The following is a 19,993-nucleotide window of genomic DNA, read 5'->3' as shown; positions in this document are numbered from 1 at the left end:
ACACCTTAACTGCAAAAAACAATTGTATGTACACATACACAAAACCACACACACACCAAACTATGTGTCCTTTTACAATAAAAACACCTGTGATTGCAGCAATCACATAAAAACTCCTCTTTATGATTCGACCTAAAGTTCAGCTTCTACGGTCAGCACAAGCTTCTCTGATCCCCTGCAGTGAGCAGCTCTTCAGTCTCAGTGGCATAATGGCTAAGCCCTGCCTCTACATGTACACAGCGATGCTCTCATTCAGCCATCTTGTCTTTGTCTCCTAGCTGAGTGCCAGTCCTTCACTCACAGGCATGTTAATGTGTGCGGTGAGGAGCGGGGTGCTCTTCCCTTCTCTCAACACAAACACCTGCAGAAAATCAGCATTTCATATTGGACATGGCTGTTTTTATAAAAAGACATATAAAACATTTGATAAAATCTCACTTTGATGATGTCTGAAATCCCTTTATCACTCAGACACTCCACGAAGGTGTCAATGGGGTAATTCAGCCCTGGAACTAGTAGGGGGATCTACAGACACAACACAATATAGCATGACTCAATTCATACTCATGCAATTCGTTACACAATACTTAAGAGAAATTTGAGCAAAAGAAAAATAATAATCATTTTTTACCTTAAAAAAAGCTGTCCTCATGCTGTACAATTTCTCATCGTAAAGGAAACTAACGGCGAGGTTCATTACAGGCCGGCATGATGCTGTGTTCTGGATGTTCAGAGTTAGTTTAAATGATGGGCCTAAGCCTTGAACCTAAAAATATCAGTTCAGTGAGTTCAGCCTTCATTCATCACATATACTGTATATTAATGCACAGTGAAATTCTTTATTATTTGAATATCCCAGCTTTGTTGGTAGTTCGGGGTCAGAGCACAGTTGATTACAGGCAGCCTCTGGCTTGTTTTGTTTGTTAAATTAGTCGATTTATCAAATTGTTTGTCTTTTTTTTAATGGGTTTAATTTGTAAGAAGCTCAGTGTTCTGTTCAGTTCGCTGTTTAATGTTCAATATTAAGGTCTTTTTTTAATGTTCTGTGTCTTCAGTTTAAAGGGTACAGTGGCTAGGCATATCGAGCAAACGAATGTCATTTAAAAAGACAAAAATATAAAAGCATGACGAACTGAAGAAAAAAAACACAGACTTAATTATACAGTGAAAAGCATTGTGCTGCCATGGATTAAGTTCACTTGACCCTTTAGAGTGATGAATCACAGCAAATCAATACAAAGCTCTTCTGACTGATCTCTTTTATCTTATGATGAAACATTCAAATCCAGATGAGAACAACTTCCTGATCATCAGTGCTTACCAAATGGTTGATGAGAAATAAAATAATGCAAGTCATGATACTGCAGATTGATATAGTACAAGTCAAAGGTTTGGACACACTTTCTACTTTAAAACTATATAATTACACATATGGAACCAACCACAACAAAAGTTGTAGATATTATTTACAAATGTCTTACTTTAGTGTTTTTCAAATTTGCCCACTGCTCTTTTAAATAAAGATGAGGATAAAGAAGTGTCCACTTGTAACTGAAAATGGCCACCAGGAACATGTTTAAACTTACCACTGCATTCATCTTTAGAGGTTCCGTCAGGCTGGCTGAGATAGGAGTCATGCTGGACTCAAGTGCTTTGACATAGGCCCTGGCTGCAGCTAGTCGCAGCCTGCTCAGGTCCATTTGGAAGGCTCTGTGCATAGCTAAACAAAAATCCGCAGACAGTGTCATTCCAGACATATAGTGCATTACAGAGAATTATGACAGGATGATCAACAGTTTCTAATAACTGTGTGGTTGCTGCATGTTCTTTGGGTTTGGGTACATACCCACAGCATTCTCTCTTTCTCTCATGGTCTGGTCCACATAAAGCTTGGTTTTCTTGGGCACATTAAGTCGGATGCTCTGGGCTAACGGAGGACCAGAAATGGAGTCTCTGTCATCAAATACAGCTGTCCTCTTCAGGATCTTAATGATGAGACCCCCTCCTACAAAATACAACAAAAATTCGTTTAAAGCAGTAGAAAAGTGCAGTAGATAAAGTTAAATCCTCTATCCTATCCATATACACTTACACACTATACACTTACATGTGACTTACTTCATGGAATTTACCCAACATAACCAGAAAGTAATGTACGTAATACAGTGTGAATACATGTGATGTTCTGGTCATTGAGTACATGCAGGTCGTCAGCTGACTTCATTTTATCTCCACATAATGTTGTGTGAGCCTAGATCTGACCAACTGAAGCAGCCTTAGATCATAACACTGCCTGCAGAGGCTTGTATAGTAAGCACTATGCATGGAAGATACTTACCCTTCTTACCCTGACACACATATTGCTCTGGTTTAGGGTTAATCAAAATTTTTGTTATCAGAATTGTTCCAAAGTCCAATCTTTATGCTACCTAACAAATCAAATCCTACATTAAGTCCCACTAACAGGTTGTTTTCTTATGGCCATACTGTACAGTTGTTTTTCCCAATCTCATGAGTAGTAAACATACAGTAGCTGCAAATAGAACAACTTTTTAGAAGTACCTTTGGTAGTCATTATAAGAGTGCCGTCTTCACGACCATAACGGCCAAAACAAATGCTGGTCACCACGTCCTGTGACAGAAAGATTGAATACGCAAAAGTTATTTGTGTATAAGTGAATTTGGTTTGGCTTATTGAAAGATGAAAAGACAAAAGCGTGCCAAAATTTAACAGGGTGACAATGTTGTCTAATGCAATCTGGTAAATGATGGAGGACAGATGATTTTTTTTTGCCCGAAGGTCAGTAAGAAGGTTGTAATACTTTTTGGTTTCAACAGCACAAGAAATCAGGAAGCATTTATATGGATACGAAATGCTGGGGTGCCCATTCAATACCTTACTACGTGCATTTATATTGTTTAAAACATTTTAGGACAAAATATTGTGCTTATAATAAATGGAGTTAAATAAGCCCTTTTCACTTACTATACCTTCTATACTATACAATGTACAGCTATCTTAGAGTTCACTAAAGCCCTATATATTTTACCGGTGTTTTGATGGTGCTGACAACATTCTTGTCCCGGTACACATGGACCTCACAGTTGGCCAGGGCCACCAGCATGGCCTGGAAGCCCCGTGTGGGCAGGTCCAGAAGGGCCATAGTGGTGACTGGAGCAGGCAGGTAAGTCGTCCACAGCTTCTTCCCCTTCACAAAATAAAACAAAAAAGTTAGATTTTTTAGATTGTTAGAAAGAATAAATCTACCAAAATGTGTGTTTAGGTGAGATTCTGAGACCTTCTGAGTGAAACTCTGCATAGTCTCCTGAGCGCAGCCCACCACCACATTCTTTCCCATCCTGACCAGCCCAACTGGATGAGACGATAGCTCAATACAATACTTGGGCTTCTGCGAGTCCCTGCAACAAACACATATTCAATGCGAGATGTGATCAGTTTGACAAAATAACTTCTAGTTTATTCAGTTCCGATATAATCTATCACTGCACATGAACAACGCTGGTATGTTTGAGAACTGGTTGGTTGCTCACATACCTGCGCAATATATAGATGTTCCCATTGCGACAGGCTACAATGATTCTGAACTCTATGTCGTACTGACCAGTCACATCCATGAGTGTAGGGACACTGGGAAGGGACATCTACAGAAGCAGAGATTTTTTTAATTTTTTTATTGCACCAACACCTTGAAAATACTTATGTAATAAAAATCAATTACTGAAACCACCTTTGAAAGAATGGTGAAAGCTTCAGGGTCCAGAATATAAACTTCTTGGCTTTCGGTGCCGATAACCAGACAGCTGACTGCATCATCATCCGCCATGTTCTTCTTCAGTGTCCCTATGCACGTAATCACCGTCTAAGCACAGACAAAAACATTACACACAGTGGCGCTTGTTCATCAAAGGTTTATACAATCAAATCTAAGACAATTCAAAACAAATTAAAGGTTTTGGGTACATACAACATTTTCATGAATTCTAGGCAAATTTATTTATAGGTTATCTAGGACTTGATTAAACCTGGTAAAATAAGGATTAATGTCTATATTTACTGTATATGCACAAGAGTGCATGCATTTGTAAGTAAGACAAGTCTGGTCACCTGTCTGCGTATGGGCTGGTCTTTGTGGAGGTTAACATAAGACTCCATTTCCTGAGGTTCAAGCATGAGAAACCTAAAATATGATGCAATATTAAAGGTAAATTCAAAGTGCCTTAGATCACATGGCAAAACAGTTAAATATCTATAGGCAGTTAAAAGAAAAAAACACTTTGTGAAACAGATGTTTGTGTGTTACCGTAATGATCTGACTGTTAGGGGGATATCAGCCTTATCTCTAAAAACCAGAAGAGAAATGCTTTAGCATTTTTCACAAGCATGCCTCTGTCTTTTATGAGTGTAAATCTTGTGCAGTCACACGACTTACCTTATACTCTCTAACATTTCTTTCAGGGTCATTGGGTCAATCATATCCTTAGGAGACAATGCAGAAAATAAAAAGATGTTAAAACACACGCAAACAAATGCTACACTGAATCAGGCAAAAAATCTTCACAAAATCATATACATTTATATTCCTATAAAGTCCTCTCCATAAGGTATAGCCAAAGGTTTGTGGACACCTGAGAGAGTCTGCTTTACGGTTTATCCCAATGGTGTCCACATACTGTTTTTCTGGCTATATAGAGTATTGTTACAGTACATGATATACATGAAATTGTGCTTTTGTGTATTTTAATATATATTTTTACATAAGTCGAGACCACACAAAAGTAGGACACAAAACAACTAATTTATTCATTTAACTAATAACAATCAGGGAGCAATTTTCTTCTGCAAAGCTTCCCCTGTTTTACACAGCTAGACAGATGAGGAGTCATGGAAGCCTCACTTACCCCTCTGGCCTGATTCCACACATCCTGCTCCAGAGGGTTGACTTCCAGGGTGGGCAGCGTGAACTTGAAATAGGGCCGCAGGTTCTTGTAGATGTAGATGAAGGGGCCCGAGGCTACAGCGATAGCTGGGGTACGAGGCTCATGTTGGTCCATGAGGAAAGACACCAGACCGGTGGGTAAGTCCAGCAGAGTATTCTCACTGAGCAGCCCAGTGCCACGATACACCTTCAGCTTCATGTTGCATACTCCTGTGCCCAGATCACCCACCACCAGCTATCATGCATGGACGCACATAAATATCAAAATAAAATAAGAAAAATAAGCCTGTGTATAATAAATGTGAATCAGATGGTGGAGTTTACAGGCTTCCCACAGAATTAGAATTTCTGAAATATTTAAACTTCCCTGTCTGCCACCAACTAATATGAAGTGGTCACTTTCAGCGTCACTAAGATTTTCCCCCCATTTTGATGTCAGGCGTGAACATTACCTGAAGCTCTTGAGTTGTATCTGCATGATTTTATAAACCATGCTGCAGCCACATGATCGGATAATCACATATAAATGTATGAGTTTTTATACCAAAGAAGATGCTGATTATATAAAACTAATATTAAACTACGAGTGTTCAAATCAAACTGTGACTTTTGATCATATAACAGAGTAACAGAGCAACGTTATGAGAGTAACAACTCCCTTAATTTCTCTATATAATCCCCTGCTACACTAATGCACTCAACAACTTGGAGTGAGGTCAGGATTGTACGGGCGATGTGGCAATAACTTTCAGCCGAGTTCCTGTAATGTGTAAGTGGTATGGTGAATGAATGTTGGTGTACAGTTTACACAAACAGATGTGTATTTTCCGCAAGTTTCCAAAATTTATTTGTTGATTTTCAAAGATCAGGTATTCCACTCGCTGGATGTTCACATAAATGATTTTAAAGGGTCCAAGCAAAACCGAGATTGTTTTTCAGAAACGTACAGCCTTCTTTAAAATCTTTGCACAATTCGAAGAGTCCAATCACAGTACTGTGCTTAAATTCTTCTGCAAATGTCAATCACTTTTACGATTACATTCACAAAAGTTTCATCACAAGTTAAGCCTAATGAATGTGGTTACTGAGTAGGTACAAATAATACAAACATACTGTATATTTTGGGCCGTGCACATGAAAATTAATTAAGACAAAACCTCACCTTGTTCTCACCATCTCCATGCAGGTCTGCCAGAGCTGAAAAGTATGTACAATATATAATCACGTTTTGTTTTTCATTTTAACGGTTGTATTACGCGTTTAAGTGAAGCATGGATTCTACAATGGAATTAATAATTACTGAATCATTCAGAAATAATGTAAACTTACTGATGCATGAAGAAAAAGTGTATAAATTGGCAACCGGATCATAGTGTGCATCAAGCCATTTGGAACTGGACATGGCACTAGAAGAAAAACAGGAAAAGAGCGACTTTCCCTCAACACATGAATATTGGATGAATTTGCACAGCACCACAAGATTATTAACCTGTTAAAGGTTTGCTAACTGGCAATCTGAATAGAGATAAATGAATTAAACAGGGCACTTGAAGGAAAGTGATTTTTACTTCAGTTTACAGCTATAATTTGAAGGTTCAGCAACAAAACTGGTAATCAAACACTTAATCCAGTTCATTAGATTAAACAGCTATTCCTGCCATATACCTGTCCACATAACGTATGCTTATCGAACTAAGTAAACAAACTACTCTTAGTAAAAAATGCTAGTCGAGCTAGCCAACTAGCGGTGTAATCTAGGATGCAGTCTTGATTAGCAAAACAGCTAACCAACTACTAACCTGTCTTTCATCTCCATGGGACCTGACGACATGCTAGCTTTCATTTTAACCGCTAGCTGTGCTGTAGGAGTTTCCAAAAAGGTGCTGTCTCTAATACAATATACAGTAACCAGCATTAAGCTAAAAGCATGTCTGTAATCCTTAGATCGGCTTTCTACGTTTCCATAGTAACGGCAAGGGCGGCGCTTGAGTGGTGTAACGAAAAGAGTTGCATGCGCTTGCATTCGTTTAGCTTAAACTCGCATGCGCAGCGCACGGGTTTGCGCATGCGCCGCATACCGTATTTGGTCAGCGCCATTATGTCATGTGCATAACTGACCAGATTTTTTTTTTTCAAAACAAAAACACATTTTCAAAAAAATGCGCAATGGTTTAAGGAGCAGAGTTACAGGAGCAGCACCTGGTGTCAATGTAAATCCCCCCAAAAATAAAAGATTTGACAGAATAATATTTATACAAATTTAATGATAATTTAATTTCTCTCATCTTGCTGTATTATTATTATGAATAATAATAATAATATTAATAATAATAATAATAATAATAATTGTATTATTATTAAACTCTTATGGTTTTTAAATGTCTAGCTTATTTTTAAAAAAAAGCCTAATTTAAACATTGACACAAAATGAATAAATCTGCCTAACGAATATAATAAAACACAAAAAGCCTTAATTCTTTACAGCACAGTGAAATTATTTTTTCCCTAATCTCAACTTCTTAGGAAACTTCAGGGTCAGCCATGATGTGTCATCTCTTGAGCAAACACAGTTAGGCGCCTTGCTTCAAGGCCCAAGAGTGGCAGCTTGTCAGTACTGGGGCTCAAATCCCTGACCCTTTAGTCAAGAGACTTAACCGATTGGCAACACTTTTAAAGTTGTTAACATTGTTAGAGAACCCATGCATTAAGCAATACAGCTTTTTGTAAATATTTTTTTGCTCTACTTGAACTATTCTGGTAGTCATTAAGCCCACATTAACATTGAGTTAACTGTCTCATGTGCTTAATCATGAAAAACCCCATTTTATAGACAGAAACTGGAAGACTGCTGTGTTCTAAACACAGAAAAGTATTTCAGTAAAAAAAGGAAAAATTTGTAATACTAAATAGATTATATTATTTGTTAGAATGTTCTTTAAGTGCTATAGTGTGTTTTCTGAATGTCATTTGTAAACCTTACAATTACAAAAATACAAAATTTTGGAATTACTGTAACTAAAGTAACTTGATACATTTGTAATTCATTTTTTTATTCAGAAGTTATTCATTCTCTCTACTGCTTATCCTGTACTGGATCACAAGAGGCATGGAGCCTATCCAAAGGGATTCAGGTTACATTGCACCACACTACGGGCAATTTTGAAACATAACATACTTTGTCTGTCTCTGGACTTTGAGAGGAAACTGAAACACCCTGAGGAAACCCACCAGGCATGGGGAGAACATGTACAGGGAGAACTTAACACACACACACAGACCTGATGTGGTACTTAAACCTTTCCCACTGGAGGACCAAGCCACTGTACTAACCACTACATTAACTGTGCTGGCTTATTCAGAAATTCTATAAAATTTTATTAATGTAGCTTTTGGACTATCTTGGGTTATTGTCTTCCACACTGAAAAAATGATGAGTGAAGTTACTTTCAGAGTTTGATTTGTGCAATCCACATTGATTCAATTATATGTGGTTAGGGAGGGGAGACCTTTTATAAAATTGTATAGACTTCTTAATATTTTATTTACTTTACTAAATTAAATTTATGAAAACTCAACAAACAACAAAAAAAGCTCCTTTGTTCACCCCTTGAACAGTTGTGTCTCATTTAGTCATGATGCTAGTCCAAAATGTAACAGCATTAATCAACTTTTTGTTATAATGTTATAAACATTGTACAATTTATAGCCATAAACTACTCCTTCATCGTTAAACATTACAGAGTAATTGTTGTTCCCAAATAATTATGTTGTTGGACTTTTATAATAATTTTCACAAATTTGACTGAGATTATCCCTTGGTATAGATAAACATCAGGGTTAATTTTAAACACTAACTGTTCTGCAAAGTTTTTTTATTGAACATTAACAATTGTGTGTAAGAAATCACACTAATAAGCAAATAATAATAATACAAATTTTTATTTAAATAATATATGTTATTTTGAATTTATGAATGAGCTAATCATTATGTGCTGTAGCTAGTTGAGAAAAAAAATGTAAATAGTCATCAATAGAAATTTTATAAAAAGTGGAGAGGTGTGTCTATTTCTTCATCGCCCAGGTATTTTTCAAGGAAATCTCGCACTTCTGGGCTGAAGAGGTTTGTGTGGAAGTCTCTGGTGTCTAAAGGATTCCCACCGTCAGCACATGTGTCCTTCAGACCCCAGCTGATGACTCCAACCTGAAGATGATGAGCGAATATTATTATTAAACTTTTCTCTGTGCATTGTGCTTCTGAAACTATTTATATATTGTCATAGTATTTAGATTGTGCTCAATGCTTTCATTTTACGAATTGTTATTTGGCTATTTTAAGTCATTTGCATGGAAACAATAAGCTAGGTCAAGCATATTTTTAAAGAAGATCGATTTAACCCTGACCTGGACCAAACGGTTTCTTTCCACAAATGTAGCTCCGCCAGAGTCACCTGTTGAAAAATGGTGTTCAGGTAAGGACATGATTTGATCTACTGTGAATGCTTTTCAGAATAGTAAAAGTACATTACATTCATATAAGGCAGATTCAATGTAGAGTTAATGAGTTTTAAATTTAAAATCATAGCATATTACCTTTGCATGTAGCATCATCCTTATAGTTCTGTGAAGCTCCACCAGTGCATAAAAAGTTATTCGTAATCATCTTCATTGCAGTCTCTTTTTTAATATCTAATATCTTTTCAGCTTGGTGAATACATTCATCTCTCTAAAGTCATGAAGACCAACAACATGAGATTAGCAACTTTGTGACATGTATAGTAAAAGACTAAGGAAGAATAAACATACAGTACAATCATCCTGCCATTTATCTTTGGCGATTCAGTTTTCAAAAGTTACTGTACATATTGGAGTAAACCATGCTGTGTCGCACATTTGTTTGTGTATAGTAAGGATTTGTAGGGGCACCATGGTCATTTCTGTGTCTCCCGCATACTCCTACTGTATGTGTTTACGGTAAACTATCGCGTTGATTGGCTCTGTTGAGTAACGCATATAGCCACGTCCACTTTAAAGGCAAAAGCGCTAAATTCATCTGAAAAAGTGATGGTTGCTGTGACAAATCTGGCACAAAACTTCTTGTAACGTTCCTTATACTCAACATGATGCAGATTTAACTTCAGGTACATATCAAAGGATTGATCTGAATTGAAGTTTAATTAAACTTTGTCGAGCCAGTTTTCCATGATGCTCTGACAAAATCAGCTGGACAGACATTCAGACATACAGACATACAAATTTTCTGAAACTGGTTTTGGGTCATTCAGACAAAGTACACATACAGAAAAAACACACGTGTGTGTGTGTGTGTGTGTGTGTGTGTGTGTGTGTGTGTGTGTGTGTGTGTGTGTACAATGTGTATAACTGTACAAAATACATAAAATAGCACCATAGTGAATTCCATATTTACCTGATGCCCTTGTCTGATTTGGACATTTTTTTTGGGATTGTCATCATTCTTAAACTTTTGTGTTATGAAATGTGCCTTCACAAAATTACTGTTCAGCAGCACTTCCCCTGTAAAAGAACAAACAGAATATATAGCATAAATATATAGCATGTACATCAGAAGGAGGAGCGCCCCATTGAAAGTTTCAAAGGGTTTAACTAACTGTGTTTTTCACATGTTCCATCACTAGCAGACAGTAGTAGAGCCCCATTCGTCTCCTCAGTACAGGGAATACAAATAGTTCTAGGACACACAGAGAATAATGAGTTATTGCAATTGTAGGCTTTTATTTGTAAAGCTGGGCAGAAATCGAATTTTACAATCCAGTGTTGCCCCCGGTGGCACGGTGGTGTAGTGGTTAGCACTGTCGCTTTGCACCTCCAGGGTCCGGGTTCGATTCCAGGCCAGGCTCGATTCCCGTCTCTGTGTGCATGGAGTTTGCATGTTCTCCCCGTGCTTGGTGGGTTTCCTCCAGGAACTCTGGTTTCCTCCCACATTTCAAAGACATGTAGGTAAGGTTAATTGACGGTCCCAAATTGCCTGTAGTGTTTGTATGTGTGTGCCGTGCAAAGGATTGGCACCCTGTCGAGGGTGTACCCCGCCACGTGCCCTAAGTCTCCTGGGATAGGCTCCAGGTCCCCGCGACCCTGAATACAGGATAAAGCGGTATAGAAGATGAGTGAGTGAGTATTTCCCCCAATGTTATGTATTTTCTCCACATAAACTCCATGTTTAAAATTGAGCTTAGCACAGTAAAAGTCAGTAACAAAATTATGCCCTCGGAATTGCATTTGTCTCAGCTAGAATCTGTGTATGGCAATGAAGCTCATTAATCTACAGAACTGTTTAAAAGAAATTGGGCAGGTGTAAAAAAATGCTGTAAACTAAGAATGCTTTTAAAAATAGATGTGTTAATAGTTTATTATGAAAGCAAATAAACAGAAGAGAAATCCAAATGCATAATGTATAAGTACCTGCCTGTATCTTTTAATACTGAAGATACTACTACAAAAGTTATTATTATTTTTAATTAATGGCTAGATTTCTTCAGACAGTAGATGGTTCCCACTGGTTTACACCAGTTGTTTTCTGATGGCACTGCTGATCGTAAAATATTTAAATGCTTAAATCTCAAGGGGCATGGATCTTTGCCAGATGTGTGCCAACATTGGTCAATGACCAACTTGTGTGCAAACACACAAAGCTTTCACCAGCTTATACAGGAATGTACTGTGCCATAGCATACTGTATGTGATCCAACACTAAGCGTTACTGTCTTTAATGCTGATGACCTGGGCACAATGACCTCGTGGCATGGCATTTAAGCAAAAGAACGAAGCAGATTGCATAATTACATTTCATATTTTCTTGCAGAATTGCATGTAGCTGCCACCTTGCTTTCTAACATGCATGGTATCTAATGTTAACAATCAAAGTTTCATTAAGTTTAAATAAGAGGTAAAAAGATCTCTTTATGCAGTTGGCATCTGTAACAATGTTCTTTAAAACGTCAGAAATAAAGTAAATAGTTGTGTGGTTTATAAACAAATTCCAAATATATTGTTTTTTTCTTAAGTCCAATTGATCTTAGTTACAGAGCAGTTAGTTTATGGACTGGTGACAATTGAAACAAATTGAAGCAGCTATGGTCAGTTATACTGTTAACAAATGCCATAAGCATCTGAACATAAAACAACGAATTTAGAAAGTGACTTTTATGTAGGAACGTTTTTAATTATAACTGTAAAAACATATTACTTGTCAAAAATCAGTTTCCTATGATTAACTAATTTATCTTCTATACTGCTTTAGGGTGCCAATCCATCGCAGGGAACACATATACACACTCTCCAGACAATTAGCTTAAGGTGCACATTTTTGGACTATGGGAGAAAACCAGAATATCCAGAGGAAACCAACCAAGGAATCAAACCTGGACCATGGAGGTTCAAGACAGATGGTTTAGCACTAAGCCATCATGTCACCTACATAAAATCTACAAATGTTTAAGATTTTATAAAAAATTAACACCTGTAGTGGGTTCCCTAATCACAGCAGTCACACAACATTTCATAAGAAAATTATGGTAATTTCATCAGTATTATTATTTCTATCATTGACATACAAATAATTAAATTTTAAATAAGATTAATAATTGAAAAATTAATGGTAATGGTAAAGCACCTTTTTTCTTTTACTTTATTTTTGATAATGTCTTTTAGTGTCTTTCTTAAGACTGAGACGTTAAATTACTGCAAGCCATTTAAACAAGTTGGAGCTCTGTGTGTTTTTTTAAGTGGGCAAAATTACCTTAATCCAATAAGATGCTGGATTAGAATAAATTCCTCACCTGATTTCAGGACTGACTTTCACACTACTCTTTAACTGAATGAGCGCCACATCATATTCATAATACTCTGATATTCCTTCTGCTTCCTTCTGTCCGACATTGTATTTATCATGAGGTATGTACCTCTCCACCTCTGGTAATTTGGTATCTAATCAGAAAAAAACAGAAACAAACATAGTTTTTCTATATTCTTCCAGTTTTTGTAAACATGCTGTTGGTCAAAACCTTGTATTGGTGCTAAAAAGTGTCTTATCTAAGTAAAAAATTTAATTTTGATGTAGGATCTTATAACAACATTTTTTATAATACGTAATGCTTCTTACAGTATCTACTGATCCATGCTTCATCTTTTTGTTACTACTGTATGCATACACATTTATATTTTTATCCGATACAAAAAGAAACACATTTGCTAAATACAATTTCATGCTCTTTGATTTAGTGTCCATAACTGTTTTGAATTTAAATCTTTTAATGATCTTAATTGGCATTCAGATGAAACTTTATTTAGTTCACATTTTAATTTCTGTTTAACAGGTGGTTTGAGTTTTCTTGATTAGATGTATTATTTAAGCAGGGATGTTTTTTGGTGTCTTTGCATTCTGTCTGTATGTATTATTGTTCATTTTGATGTTTGATTTTTATGTCTCTATGTTTGGTTTTCCAATGTTACACTCATTCTTGTTTTTTTGGTTTAAATGAAATTTATACCAGACCTCATATATGACAGAATGCAACCAATGCCTTGGCTATGCTCACACAGTGTTTCCTTATGTACAGTACATGTGCTACACCTGTTTAAATGATTGTTCATGTTGCTATTTAAATTCTCTGTTAAATTCCCTGTTAGGTTTGTTTTTTGTATTTTTGTTTTATTCATGTTGTTCTTTAAATAAAGTATATATAGCTGTACTAAGATCCTGTTACTACATACTGTATAATACCTTTAGCATTGGGTGCAACAAGTAGAATTCTGTCAGGACTATCACCAAACCTGAAGCAATGGGCAGCAGTTAGAATAAACCTGGGAGTGACCAGTGATCCTATACAGTTTGAAGTGCCACTGTCATGCTGATAAAAGAAGAAAAAAAATTGATTACATTTTTAGCTACAATATCATTATAAATGTATGATTCTGATGGCAGAATATAAAAAGAATGGTATTAATTGAACTGCCAACCATTTATGCTAAAAGACATGTATGTATAATATATAGGAATCATGTATAAATAAAAAATCTTACAGATATAGTTATCTTTATCAGCCAGGGGTATGCGAGACGAAGCCTTGATTGACTATATAAGTCATCTTTAGTGTAGCCTTTGTAGAGTCCACACAGAGACATACTAGTGCTCTCATCTAAGGAGGAAACATATACTGTATAGTTAGTTACACACACACACACACACACACACACACACACACACACACACACACACACACGTTTACACGAAAGCACAATACAGCTTATAGAAAATATAATGACTCTCAATCAAATTTGCAGACAGAAAAGGCAGAAAGTAAAAAGCATTAAGCAGTAAGTAATTAAAAATTAAATACAGTACCAAGCATTTCATCTAATGTTTCTTCAACTTTCTCCATATCTGGGAGTACAAAAAAATACTTCTCATTAAGTCTTTTTGTCACCCATGCATCAATTAATTCTTTCTCCACATCTTCACCCACTCCAAATGCATAAAGATCTGTAACATAACCAAAATTAAATTAACATTCAATCCTAAAAATAATAACAACAACAACAACAACAATAATAATAATAATAATAATAATCATAATAATAATAATGAAATTTTATTCTGTTCATTCACTGGTCATATATGAATGAACCTAGTACAAACATTTTAAAGAAAAAAAAAAGATAATTTTATCACCAAGATATTTATCCCGGGTCTCAACATCTCCATTGTAAACTATTTGCTTGATTTCCTCAACTACAGGAGTGGGGTTTCCTCCCATATTCGCAACACCTGTAGACATAGTAAAATATGGAGCACTGTTATTATTATTATTATTATTATTATTATTATTATTATTATTATCAAGATTATTGATAATAATAATAATAATAATAATAATAATAATAATAATAATGAGGCCATGTAACATGGAATTTACAAATATGGAATTATACCATCAGTGAACATGATAATGACATGCTGTGTCTCATCAAATGCTTTTCTATTATTCGCTTTCTCAAAACTGATACTGCCACGTATAGCTTCATAAGCTTTGCGAATATTCGTTCCCGTTTTCCCTGTATCTGTTAAACAAACAACATATTAAACCATTATAACACAGTACACAGTAAAAAAAATCACAATGATAATTAACAAATTACTTACATATATAGACTTTTTTAAAGTAAAAAAAATATTTATATATACTTGAGCATACAAATTAATTGTAAGTTGATAAAATAATATTAATTAATTATTAATAATAAAATACATTTACACAACAACATTTACACAACAACAAGTAACTATAAACTGTTAATATATAAAGTTTAGGATTTGTTGATAGACTGGAGTCTATTTTAATTTAATAGTTATATAATATTTAATTATATATAAATAATTATAGAAAATATAATTCATTGATAGCTATTTAATTAAAATAGACTCCAGTCCATCAAGAAATAAAATAAAATATCTGAAACCCTTAAAACCTAGCGGATTTTAGCTATTATTTGTTTTGCTGTTTTTTAAATACAAATATATAGTGAAACCTTGGATTACAAGAAACTTAGTCTGCAAGCATTATGCAATAAGTTTTAACTTGATAAATGAGGAAGGATTGCACTACGAACAGTAAGTATACACTTTGTCTGCCAAGCGTCACATAATCACAACTGAGCCAATGGTTCTTTTCTCTCTCTCTTTCCAAGATTGTTGGTAATCGTCTTCAATGCTTAGTCTGAGTGTGCATGCGTCACTCGTATAGTCAACATCCGTACGCATATGTCCGGTTTACTGTAACATTGTGACTACATGTGTGCACGTGTAAAGCTGCAGTTGGTTCCCATTCAGCATCTGCATTCTTACTGGTTGTGACCTGGGTTCAGGTCCCACACTGGAATCTCAGACACAAATTATAGTACTCCAGTCTTTGAACCTTTGAGTAGTGTGAGCACTTTGTAGGATGCCCAGACACAGATCAGTGTACAATGCACAATCCAAATCGATGCCTACTCATTTTTTTTTACCCTATTTTACTTTTTATTCTAATATACCTTTGTTATGAGCTTCTTAATGACATCCTTTGCCTTATTAAAATCTTTCACGTTGATGTAAATCATTTTTTTTATTGTGTGTCCGAGTGTAGTGACTTTTCTTTAGTAACTGTACTGCAACAACAGCCCCCATGAAGAACAAAAGTTTAAAAAGCTTTTTAATGACCTGTTTAAATCCTCAAACTAAGGTAAAAGCAAGTGTTATTAGAGAGGTTCCTCTCTTCACACAAGTCAAAAGAGAGTCAAAAAGAAAAAGATTTCAGCATAGAACATTGATTCCATTTGTGTGTGTGTGTGTGTGTGTGTGTGTGTGTGTGTGTGTGTGTGTGTGTGTGTGTGTGTGTCGTCCTATACAGAAGCCCCCTTTCTCCTCCTCCTCTCCTCTCTCTTAATTACCTTACAAGTAACAAGCTATGATTTTTTTCAAAGGTAAAGTTTAATCCTTTTCACAGGTTGATTTGTTTTATTTTTACTTTATATTTTGTATGCATATTTTTATATTAATATTTTTGTGTTGTAAAATTAATCATCTAAGTTTTAATTATTTCTTATGGCGAAATTCGCTTTGATATGCCAGTGTTTTGGATTACAAGCAAGATTCCGGAACGAATTATGCTCGCAATCTGAGGTTTAACTGTATAGTGTTCAGGATTGTGCAGTATAGAGAATAATATTCTTTTTTTAGCACAACATATACAATATGATAAACTTTAATAGATTTTAAAGTTTATCATTTTAATAGATTTTAACCAACTAGCCAAACATGATAGAGCAAAAAAAAAAAAAACTTACCATCATATTTATAATCATCTAGCAATTTAAGAATGTCCTTTGGAGCAACATTCCTCTTGTAATCAGTAATCCTAATGAGATGCTTTACATCTGTGGCAAAAATAATGATTTCATAATTTGGGAAGACCTCATAATAGCTTATCTGTTGGGAAAAAAACAGTCAGGATTGAACATTCAGGAATAACAACTTAGAATCAAAGATCACCAGAGTACAGAGTTCTGTAAAACATAAAATCAAAAGCATCCCAGCAGGAACCATACATATGTATAAGGTTGTCACATAGTTGTAACTGGGATTAAAACTACATTGATAAAGTAACATTGGGATAAAGTTCCATAAATGCCCCCAACACAGATAAAACAACCTTAAAACAACAGAATATCAACCTTTATTTATAGCACTTATGCCGTTCTATATCTGTTCCTTGTTTGGAAAGTGTATCTTATATCTCACCTTTTGTATCTGCACAATGTCTGGTTTCAAAAAACATATTTGAGATGTTAAGCAGCACATACAGTTAAAACCTGTACAAGGCTGCTTCCTGATTTAATGGTCTGGCAATTTGCACATGTCCAGTTTTGTTTATTCGTCTATTTTTTTTTATTTTTTTTTGGCAAAGCAAAATGTGCGTTTACTAGCCTCAGGTGCAGTTGGTTCCCATTCAGCATCTGCATTCTTACAGGTTGTTACCTGAGCTCAGGTTGCACACTAGGATCTCAGGCATAAATTATAGTACTCTAGTCTTTGAACCTTTGGGTAGCATGAGCACTTTGTAGGATGCCCAGACACAGATCAGTGTACAATGCTCAGGGCTACATAAAAGGTTGTCTCAAGCATGGTATGGTGAACTCGGGCACGATCCAAATCACCTAACAATACCAAAAACACTTGCCTGACTCTATTGTCTGTATTATTTTACATTTTATTCTAATATACCTTTGTTATGAGCTTCTTAATGACGTTCTTTGCCTTATTAAAATCTTTCTCATCTATGCTGTTAGATGCATCGAGAGCAATGTAGATGTCAAGTTTTCCTCCCTTTTCCAATCGAATTTTTTTCCCAGCTTGACCTGAAATGTTAAAAATAATCTGCTATTAGTTAGAACTATGCAGTATAAAACTGAGTCATTTACAGACTCTTGACTTCACTGTACCTGATTCCTCATTAATGGTTAAAGTAGTCCTTAGAGAACTGCTAAAAGCCTCTGCTACTTCTTCAGGAGTGTCGTATGTGAAATCGGCTAAAATGAAGAAAAAGATAATTATATTCAAATACCAGCAAGCTGGTACGTATTAGGCAAAAGAAATATGATTCCTGTATTCGTTCCGGTAAAACGTTGGAGTGCATTCTGGTGCCTATGATGCTATCAGGATGCTCACCATAACACTCCGGCTCTTTTCCTGACCATTCGCCACTATCCTGACACACACGCACTTTGGAACCTATTAGTTTTAGATTCTTAGCACAGGTGTAGGTAACTTTGTCATCAATGTCGAAAATGTGACCTTCTCTGCTGGCACCAGGTGGAGTGCCGGGGTCAGGGCAGTGATCAGCTGTGGATTGAGTATATGTTATTATCAGATCTGTCTGTCATTCTCATATTCATTTCATCCAAACCGTATGAGAAATAATGAATGAATGTATGAATGAATGAATTATTTAATACTGGTAAAACTCATTACTTACTATTATGACTACAGATTGGTGTGCCACCGCTCCACTTGCCATTGACCTGACACACACGGGTGGCAGATCCTCGAAATGTGTAATCAGAATTACATTTATACTTGGTTGTGTCGTTCACATAGTAGAACGGTTTAACAGGTTGCACAGCTCCATTTTCCAGAACATCTGGATTAGGACATGTGATTTCTAAAGGAGTCAGGAAGATACTGAACAATTTCAGCTGTTTGTAAAGGACAATCTGGTTAAAGTGTGCTGTTACAGAATGGTTTGTTACTTACTCTTGCACACTGGAGGTTTTTTGGTAGGTTTGGGATCCCACTGGCCTTTGTCACATAAACGTTTCTTTACAGTATATGGATAAAAACCCTCTGGACAGATGTATCTCAGTATACTACCATCATTATACCCTTTGGAGAGGATGTAACGGCCCCCAGTGATACCCAAATTACTGTCAGGGCACTGAGATAAAGACGGAGCCCCTACAGAGGAACAGACAATTAGCTCAAATATGTGGTGCGAAGATACCCGATAAACAAAGATAACTCATTCTTCATATATATATATATTTTTTTATATATAACTCAGGCTTCGAAATAAACCTAACAGCAAAGTAAATGAAAAACAATAAAAAGTAATATGGTACTTAAAGATGACTTAACTTGTACATTTACTGTACAATAATTTGAAGAATTAAAATCTTAATTTAATTGTTAACTAGTTAAATGAGTGATATTTTAAAGTGCTCAAATTTGTTTTAAAGATATAATTACTGAGTGCTGGACAATAACATCTAGTTCCTCTAGTTATTTCTGACTCAGCAATATTTGCCACATATCAGGAAACAAATGCAAACATAAAGTAAGCATGAAAACAATCGGTTTGTGAAGACAAAGTCAATAATCTCACCGTATAGAAAGGGGAAATGGCTTAAAATCATCAGAAGAAATAAACTCCCAAAAAGCACAGACTGCATGTTTGCCTTCTGTCAATGAGATGAAAAATAAGGAACTAGCAGGTCGACTCATGCTTATAAAGCATGGGCTGAATCAGTCTCATGGAGGGCTGAGCTAAAACTATTTGGTCACTGTTGGGTCAAACAAAGAGAATCATGCATGAAAAATGTGTAAATTGATTAACAGTAAAATGAAACATAAATAAAAAATAAAATTATTTATTATTTAAATAAATAATAATTTTATTTAAAAAATAAAATAAAATAATAATAATAATCATATATAATTTTTTTTCTTTTTTTGAAAGTAGGTGCAACAAAACAGATAGATGTAAGTATATAATGTATAAACTGTATGTCAAATCGGGCTGTTTGGGTTGAATCATGCAAAATTACCCTGTTTGTTTGTCTTTATATAGACAAAATTTTGCCATCTTTAGTGAAAATAGATACATTTCAAAATTCAAATGTCCTGTTCATGAATAATAGCCACTTTTTAAAAATACAATCGTAAAATAAAACTTACTATACAAGAA

The 19,993-nt window shown here is 35.4% G+C and overlaps 2 protein-coding genes across 2 annotated transcripts; both read right to left on the bottom strand.

Moving 5' to 3' along the window:
• Positions 1-19: 19 nt before the first annotated feature.
• Positions 20-6,977, bottom strand: bbs1 (Bardet-Biedl syndrome 1). The gene is made up of 17 exons (XM_053478357.1): positions 6,758-6,977; positions 6,288-6,364; positions 6,121-6,155; positions 4,921-5,193; positions 4,452-4,498; positions 4,323-4,361; positions 4,127-4,199; positions 3,750-3,881; positions 3,557-3,663; positions 3,300-3,420; positions 3,051-3,209; positions 2,563-2,632; positions 1,847-2,005; positions 1,587-1,720; positions 632-766; positions 439-525; positions 20-361 (listed from the first exon to the last, which is right to left on the bottom strand). Exons 1-17 carry the CDS (start codon positions 6,871-6,873, stop codon positions 275-277), a joined length of 1,851 nt encoding a protein of 616 aa, XP_053334332.1. The 5' UTR covers positions 6,874-6,977; the 3' UTR covers positions 20-274.
• A 1,904-nt stretch (positions 6,978-8,881) lies between these two features.
• LOC128507792 (complement factor B-like) lies at positions 8,882-19,527 on the bottom strand. Its single transcript, XM_053478899.1, has 18 exons — positions 19,412-19,527; positions 18,784-18,984; positions 18,506-18,691; positions 18,199-18,372; positions 17,973-18,059; positions 17,755-17,888; positions 16,818-16,959; positions 14,925-15,053; positions 14,665-14,760; positions 14,338-14,475; positions 14,016-14,131; positions 13,717-13,843; positions 12,773-12,920; positions 10,586-10,665; positions 10,384-10,490; positions 9,549-9,681; positions 9,360-9,406; positions 8,882-9,159 (listed from the first exon to the last, which is right to left on the bottom strand). The coding sequence occupies exons 1-18, from the start codon at positions 19,476-19,478 to the stop codon at positions 8,998-9,000; spliced, it is 2,274 nt and encodes a 757-aa protein (XP_053334874.1). The 5' UTR covers positions 19,479-19,527; the 3' UTR covers positions 8,882-8,997.
• Between the last annotated feature and the right edge of the window lie 466 nt (positions 19,528-19,993).

The sequence above is a fragment of the Clarias gariepinus genome, chromosome 19 (assembly GCF_024256425.1).
Source record: "Clarias gariepinus isolate MV-2021 ecotype Netherlands chromosome 19, CGAR_prim_01v2, whole genome shotgun sequence".
In the NCBI taxonomy this organism is placed as follows: Eukaryota; Metazoa; Chordata; class Actinopteri; order Siluriformes; family Clariidae; genus Clarias; species Clarias gariepinus.
Note: the sequence above shows the minus strand (reverse complement) of the source record. Positions and strands in the feature narration are given on the sequence as shown.

Coding starts and splice junctions, on each gene's coding strand:
- bbs1 (XM_053478357.1), bottom strand. CDS start 6,873: ATGCTGGTTACTGTATATTGTATTAGAGACAGCACCTTTTTGGAAACT. Junction 6,156..6,287: donor CACTTTTTCTTCATGCATCA/GTAAGTTTACAT, acceptor CATACTTTTCAG/CTCTGGCAGACCTGCATGGA. Junction 4,362..4,451: donor GAAATGTTAGAGAGTATAAG/GTAAGTCGTGTG, acceptor TCTGGTTTTTAG/AGATAAGGCTGATATCCCCC.
- LOC128507792 (XM_053478899.1), bottom strand. CDS start 19,478: ATGCAGTCTGTGCTTTTTGGGAGTTTATTTCTTCTGATGATTTTAAGC. Junction 14,476..14,664: donor GACCCGGGATAAATATCTTG/GTGATAAAATTA, acceptor GTTATGTTACAG/ATCTTTATGCATTTGGAGTG. Junction 10,491..10,585: donor TGGAACATGTGAAAAACACA/GTTAGTTAAACC, acceptor GTTCTTTTACAG/GGGAAGTGCTGCTGAACAGT.